This window comes from Engraulis encrasicolus, chromosome 20 (genome assembly GCF_034702125.1).
Source record: "Engraulis encrasicolus isolate BLACKSEA-1 chromosome 20, IST_EnEncr_1.0, whole genome shotgun sequence".
Taxonomy (NCBI): Eukaryota; Metazoa; Chordata; class Actinopteri; order Clupeiformes; family Engraulidae; genus Engraulis; species Engraulis encrasicolus.
Genome location: NC_085876.1, coordinates 842,501 through 850,000, shown reverse-complemented (window position 1 = coordinate 850,000; position 7,500 = coordinate 842,501). Strand labels below are relative to the sequence as shown.

Sequence of the window (7,500 nt, the reverse complement as noted above, 5' to 3'; positions counted from 1 at the left end):
CATACTCTGTATCGCTGTATCTTACACGCATGCACACAACTTCATAAATGTATACGTTATAAATCAGATCATGTTTTATTTTATAAAAGGACAATTTATGATCATGTATGAAAATGCAGATTTTTATCCATGCCCCACTTTGTGTGTGTGCGTGTGTGTGTGTGTGTGTGTGTGTGTGTGTGTGTCTGTGTGTGTGTGTGTGTGTGTGTGTGTGTGTGTGTGTGTGTGTGTGTGTGTGTGTGTGTGTGTGTGTGTGTGTGTGTGTGTGTGTGTGTGAGACAGAGCGCATGGCGTACTACCTGTCGCGTATGTCTCCGGTGGACGTGGTGTCGTCTCCTGGGCGACCCGGTCCTCCTGGAAAGGACGGGGTGGCTGGTACGCCAGGACCTCCAGGGATGCCTGGACGACCTGGACAGATTGGCCGCGAGGGACGCTCCGGACCCATGGGCCCCCCAGGTAACGCACACATACACACAGACACAGACACAGACACACACACACACACGCACACACACACACACACACACAGACACACACACCTTAACGGTTTTCCTGTTCCAAGCTTGCCCACAACTGCCAAAGTGCTCATTTTTAGTAGTGTGTGTCCCATATGCTGGTCTGATCCATGTACTGTACATAAGTTGTCTATATCTAAATGTGTTGTACATTACACTTTGCAGGCGCTTTTATCCAAAGTGACTATTGGTTATTGGTTGCAGTCACTCGAGCAATATGGGATTAGGTTGCTCAAGGGAACTTCAGCCACGGATATAGAAGTAGAGAGAGGCAACCCTCTGTTCCAAAGACCATCTCCTTAACCACTAGGACATGACTGATATGTGTTGTCTCTCGCAGGTGGTCCTGGTCCCAGAGGAGAGAAGGGTGATAAGGGTGTCGGGGAGATGGGAGACGTGGGCCCCCCCGGAGCTCCAGGTAGGGTACACCCCCTTTTTGAACACAAACCTAACCCTCTCATGGATTGTGTGTGTGTGTGTGTGTGTGTGTGTGTGTGTGTGTGTGTGTGTGTGTGTGTGTGTGTGTGTGTGTGTGTGTGTGTGTGAATGACATTGCATGCGTGCATGCGTTTTAATTAACAGTGTGCGCGTGCATGTGTGTGTGTGTGTGTGTGTGTGTGTGTGTGTGTGTGTGTGTGTGTGTGTGTGTGTGTGTGTGTGTGTGTGTGTGTGTGTGTGTGTGTAATATATAGTGTATATGTATGTAATGTAAAGTATAATATAATGTATATAATAATGCGTTCATCCTCCCCTGTCCTCCAGGTATGCCGGGCCCCCAGGGCTATGGCAAGGTGGGCCCCGTGGGGCCTGCCGGTCAGCAAGGTATCCCGGGCGTGCCAGGGCCCCCAGGCCCCGCCGGCTCCAGGGGCAAGGAGGGCCGCTGCAACCCCTCCGACTGCATGTCCATGCCAGTGGAATACAGCCCCAAGGGCCCGCCCATCAAGGGGCCCTGGTAGAGAGATCGGGATGGAAGGAGAGGAGGAGGAGATGGAGAGAGAGAGAGAGAGAGAGAGATGGAGAAAGAGAGAGAGGTGGAGAGGGAGAGGCTGGGAGAGAGGGGGTGAAGAGAGGAAGAGTGGATGAGGGCAGTGAATGAAGAGATGAAAAGTGACCGAGTTGAGAGAGAAATAGAGAGGCATCGAGTGACAGATAGTGAATGAGGGAAAGAGGGAGTGACTGAGTGAGTGATGGAAGGAGTATGAGAGAGAGAGGGGGTGTCTTAATATACAAGATAATAATGCACCATAATTAAAGTAACTCAAACACATTATGTTGTCAGGGTTGGCAAAGACAATAAGCAAAAGTTGGAGTCAGGATTTCAGAGGACCACTAAATGATATTGTGAGCCTTAGGGCGTTAATGCACATTGTCGCATTCTCCACAGTGGCACTCCTTCAATGACAGCGAATGTTTAGTATCAAAATTTAGATGCCTGTTTTTTTTTTATGAAAAAAAGAATATAAATTGCAACCTTTGGGGGGGGGGGGGGGGGGGGTCACTGTGGCACAGTGCGCTAAGCCCCCCACATTTGGGCTTGCATTGCCCATTTCCCAGCCCTGCCCCATCTCTCTCTCCCAGTCATTTCCTGTCTACTCTCACACTGTCCTGTAATAATAAAGGCCAAAAAAAATCCCCACCCAAAAAATTGCAACCTTGGGTGCCTCATATTTCCTTTAACCTGCGAAAGTTTGAGAGTCCCTACACCGATGAGCACCAAGAAAAAAGGTGAATACCTCTATACTTGTTTTCTGAAATCCTGCCCCTTCCCCTGCTGCCCAAGATGTCACCATCTTCTCCACTCGACCGCTCGCTGTCAATTTAAGCCGTTATTCTACAAGAGCCCGGAGAAGAGAGAAGCTATTTTGTGCCAGACAGTGCCATCTTCACCTCACTCCATCTTCGATCTCCTACAGCACTCCAACACCTCTCGTACTCCGCTTGGCCTCATCCACAACCCTCAACTTGCAACTCTCTGTCCGAGTGCTCTGTTTCCCTCTCCTCTTTTGATTTCAGAAATTCTCTCTCTCTCTCATTGACGACCAAACACATCAGTCAGTTTACATCTGTGTTATCTTCTTCCATCTCTGGCCCCGTGTCTGAGGAGATTTTTACGCTTTTTTACGTTAGAACTGATGACTGAGCTGTTTCTAGCCGACTGGCAGCTGTTGACCTGAACTGGGCTTTGATTTTATTTCATTTCATTTTTATTTTGTGACATTTTATTTTATTTTGTTTTATTTTTGTCTCCGGTGCACTCCCAGTCTGTTCTTCCTACTGCTGTTGCCGTAGTAACAAACACACACACAAACACTGTGTGCCTACTTCTTGCTCTCTGCCCCCTCTCTGCCTACTTTTTTGCTTTATTCCCAATCTGTTTCTACAGTTTGCTCTATGCCCAATCCATGCCTACTTCTTGCTCTATGCAACAACCAAAGATCTCGTGGTGTCTTCCTACTATTCTGTGCAATCCAATGACCTGAGAAGAAAGTTAAGTCCCAGAAGAAAATACTATCCCCCCCTGGCTGCCAAAAATAATATAAGGCAGCTGGAAATGCCTATGGTACCATCAGTATATGAATTTGCCCATTTTACTATTGGGCTGTCTTGTGTTGTGTACATATGAGTATTTATATATAAGGGCGTTTACTTGGATTTGTTTTTTTTAATTATTATTTTTATTATTTTGTTGTTTTGTCTCAACAATTGGCAGAAGCATGGCATGCTTTTCATCTACGTTCGACTGTCATTTTTTCTACTCATTCTCAATTGTCAGCAGGATAGAGATAAAGGGGAAAAGCAATAAATTGTCCTCAATAAGCTGTATAGAGATGGATAGAGCCTCCTTATTTGGGAAAGTGTGTGTGTGTGTGTGTGTGTGTGTGTGTGTGTGTGTGTGTGTGTGTGTGTGTGTGTGTGTGTGTGTGTGTGTGTGTGTGTGTGTGTGTGTGTGTAAGTGCGTGCGTGCATGCATGCGTGTCTGCACGTGTGTGTGTGGGTGTGTTTGCATATGCGTATGCAGGTGTGCTCGTGTGCGTGTGTGAGTCTGAGCTGTTCTATTCTCCTGCCTATTACAGGCTCATTCCCCATCACTGTAATTGTCTCTGTATGATCCTGTGGTAATGACATGATAGCCTACTTACCGTGTAGTCCACACCTGTGGATGACGATGTACTCCACTCTGCCTCTAGCTGTGGTAATGTCTACATGTCTATTGGCAATGACCGGCAGAAACCTATCTCTTCCTAACTTTCTGTTATATCTTCACTGATTTCTTTTTTCAAAACCACTATTTTCTAAATACATTAACATTTCATCATTAAAATTGGGTTTATATTCATGGAAACTGAACAATTGTACTGATTTATATATTTTATAATAATTACATAATTAATTTCAAATCCATTGTTTCTGAAAGGTAGAGATATGAGGTTTCTGCCGGACAGCGATATTATGCTGTCCACTCTTTCGTCTCTCGTAATGTCTGTATTTTGTCACTGATCTGCCAAATGAACACGAAATGAGGAGCCATCAATCATCTGCCGCCATGGCAACAAGCTAGAATCTGTAATATGTTGCTTTTCTTTTACCAAACTCTTGATGCATGTATTACTGGACATCATAGAGAGTGCTATGCCACATAATGTCCATTACTGGTTACGTTGGCTATTCTAGAATGTGTGTGCTATGTATGTGTGCATTGTTTGTGTAAATGTATTTCCAATCTCATTGGCTGTTGTTGCTGCCATCCATCATGTGTCTGTAAAGCCTTGCCCCGCCCCCCTACTTCTCTCCCACTACATCTCATGCTGTTCCCATGCCAACATGCTCTAACCGTGCCTCTCCAATCACGCCAGGTAGCCACTTTGTGCTAGTACGTTTTTTTATGGAAATCTGAGAAAAAAGCAAATAAATATTTTTAATGCAAATGTATCCCGGCCAAAACGTCTCATTATTCCTCACCTTCCAGTAACGCACCATCACCTCTCTCGATCTGGTAATGTTTCGGAATAACAGGGTGTGCAACATGTGGCGGAATGTGAGAGTGGCGGACATGCTATAATAACAGAGTGGACATGGCTTGTTGTGGGGATAACAGTGTTGTGTGGAATTACAGTGTTGCGGAAATGACAGTGAGGCTGCGGCCCGTGCTACGTCCCCCTCAGGGGTCAGACAGTTGGCAGTAATAACAGGCTTTTTAAACGGTCACAGAGCTAGCATACACCACACACACACTCATACACCTTGCACAGACACACACACACACACACACACACACACACACACACACACACACATACTACTTGCACACACAATCACACACACACACACACACACACACACACACACACACACACACACACACACACACACACACACACACACACACACACACACACACACACACACACACACACACACATCCCACACTGAGAATCTCTCTCTCTCTCTCTCTCTCTCTCTCTCTCTCTCTTTCTCTCTCTCTCTCTCTCTCTCTCTCTCTCTCTCACACACACACACACACTCACACTCACACACACACACACACACACACACACACACACACACACACACACACACACACACACACACACACACACACACACACACACACAGGCCTGATGGACCATTTGCTGCTCCGAGGGGAGAGAAGGATTTATCCACTTGACCAAAGCACAAAGCTGCTGCAATACAACATTTATCTGACAATTTCTCTCGCCCTCTTTTCCATCCATTTCTCTCTTTCTTTCCCCTCTGTTTTTCCCATCCTATCTCTCTCTATTTCTCTCTCTCTCTCTCTTTCTCTCTCTCTCTCTCTCTCTCTCTTTCTCTCTCTCTCTCGCTCTCTCTCTGAAACCACAATGGATGCCTGGCCTCTGGGCTTTCCTGTAAGAAGAAATATGAGCATCCTCATGATACATACATAGTTTATTTCACAGTTTATGAAAACGGCTAAATGCTCAGTATGAAGGGGGGAAATGGACGCAGTCACCATCACAGACCTACCCAAGGCTCAATGTGTTCGCACACCATTCAGAAGAACATTGAGTTTTACAAAACGTTCCTCTTTATTGTTGATACTGGCCTGCACAGCCAGACGAAAAGAAAAGAAAACCTCTCGTATACAGATGACCAACACACAGAACAATAAATAGCTTTGGTTATGTAATAAACATAATCAGATCTCTGATGGGGTGTGCATGTGTGTGCGCCAGGAGGTGTGTGTGTGTCTGTGTGTGTGCGGGCGTGCATGTTTCTGCATGTGTGTGTGTTTTTGTTTGTTATCAGGGGTCAGTGGTATAGAGACATGGCTGTGAAGAGAAGTGTGTGTAATGAGGTTGGAGTTTTAATACACCCAAAAAAGCTGATTAGACTCATTAACCAAGGCAAGGGTCTCTCTGTTCAGATCTCACACACATGACAACCCACCTTTATATATAAAATTACACACATTTACAAAGATTTACATAAACACTAAACCTGCTGGGGGCACATAGAGGGGTTGGTTAAGGTGATGAGTTTGTAAGAGTCTAGGGGGTCATATACAGAGCCAGGGATGTAAAATGTTGGAAAATCATCGAACACGAACTAACTTGTGTGAACTAACTTTGTGTGATTGTGATTTGTATTCATGTGCTTTGTATGATTAATATCCTGCTCACTGAGAGGGGTGTTTCCATTGGGGGAGGGATCAGGTAGGGGGGAGGGGCTCTGTCTCATCACAAGACATGAAGTCATGAAATAGAGAAACAGTAACAATCACAAAAAACATTTTAAAGTGACCACAATGTAAAAGAAAGCTCCGCTGTTTATCTGTTTATTTAGAGATTCTGTATCGGTCTCCAGTCTCTCGCTGTCTCTCGGGTCTTCGGTTCAGAGCTTCCGGGGCGGATGATGATGTCATAGGGGGTTGTGATGTCATAGGGGAAGTGATTACGTCATGGGGATGATGACGTCACAGCTGATGCTGTTAGAACCTCATAGCAGGTGGTGGTGGAGGTGGGAGCATTCCAGAATGACTGACACTGCCAATGGCCAATGGTCGGTCGGCCACAGTGATGTCATAATGCTAAATGATGTCATAATGCAAGATGACGTCACAATGAATGATTATGTCACAAATGCGAATGTCAGTCAGGCTGGGTAGCTCCTACCCTCCTCCTCATGCTGGTGTTTTCCAAGAGGGAGGAAGTGTATCCCTCTCTCCCTCCCTCTTTCTATTCCACCTTTTCTCCTCCTCTCCATCTCCTCCTCTCCTCTCTTTCTTTCCCTCGTCCCGTGTTGTCCCTAATGGGCCGTTGTGGGCGTGATCAGCTTTATGCCGGCCCTTTGACGCGCCCAGCCTCCTGTAGCCGTGGCGATGTGTACGCGGAGGCAGCAAGGCAGGCGGCGGCCTCGCAGTAGCCCGGCAGACCGGAGGGACCTGGTTTCCCGGGGTGACCAGCCTCTCCAGCCGAGCCCTGAGGACCACGCTCACCAGGACGACCATCCTTGGCCACACCGTCAATGCCAGGAGGACCTGAGGGTTAGGGAGAGAACACTAGGTTAGGGAGTTGGTCTTAAGATCAGAGGGTCGCAGGTTCGAATCCTACCCTTAATTCTCCATACACCTTGATCCATGGCTGACGTTCCCTTGAGCAAGGCACACATCAGGGTAACTAATACCCTGTAACCAATACCCTGTAATAACTGTAATAAAAGCCTCAGTTAAGTGTAATGTAATGTACCTGCAATGTAATGTAATGTAACACATATATGTACAAATACGTGCGCACACATACTGTACATGCGTCAGACGGAAGTGCTGAGAAAGCAAAGAGTAACAGGAGTTCATAAGTGTGCTATCTGAAATTAGAATTCAGTAGCCTATGTATGCATACATCTTCGTTCTCGCTGCAGAACGGGCTTCTCGTGAGCGTCCGCGCGGCGAAGCGATCATGAAAGTACTTTACGGGGTCGCTGGACCACTGCACTCGAGGAACATGAG

The 7,500-nt window shown here is 46.3% G+C and overlaps 2 protein-coding genes across 6 annotated transcripts in view; one reads left to right on the top strand and one right to left on the bottom strand.

The window, feature by feature from the left end:
• Positions 1 to 1,943, top strand: part of col16a1 (collagen, type XVI, alpha 1) — a 114,161-nt gene extending 112,218 nt beyond the window's left edge. For all 5 annotated transcript variants that reach the window (XM_063185150.1, XM_063185154.1, XM_063185151.1 and 2 more), the window contains 3 exons: positions 283 to 456; positions 856 to 933; positions 1,278 to 1,943. In XM_063185150.1, coding sequence (XP_063041220.1) covers positions 283 to 456; positions 856 to 933; positions 1,278 to 1,471 — 446 coding nt within the window. In that variant the 3' untranslated portion in view covers positions 1,472 to 1,943. The remainder of the gene's footprint in view (positions 1 to 282; positions 457 to 855; positions 934 to 1,277) is intronic.
• Positions 1,944 to 5,455: 3,512 nt separating this feature from the next.
• Positions 5,456 to 7,500, bottom strand: part of col9a2 (procollagen, type IX, alpha 2) — a 48,039-nt gene continuing 45,994 nt past the window's right edge. The window contains exon 32 of the mRNA XM_063186190.1: positions 5,456 to 7,032. Within this exon, the coding sequence (XP_063042260.1) occupies positions 6,830 to 7,032 (203 nt within the window). The 3' untranslated portion in view covers positions 5,456 to 6,829. The remainder of the gene's footprint in view (positions 7,033 to 7,500) is intronic.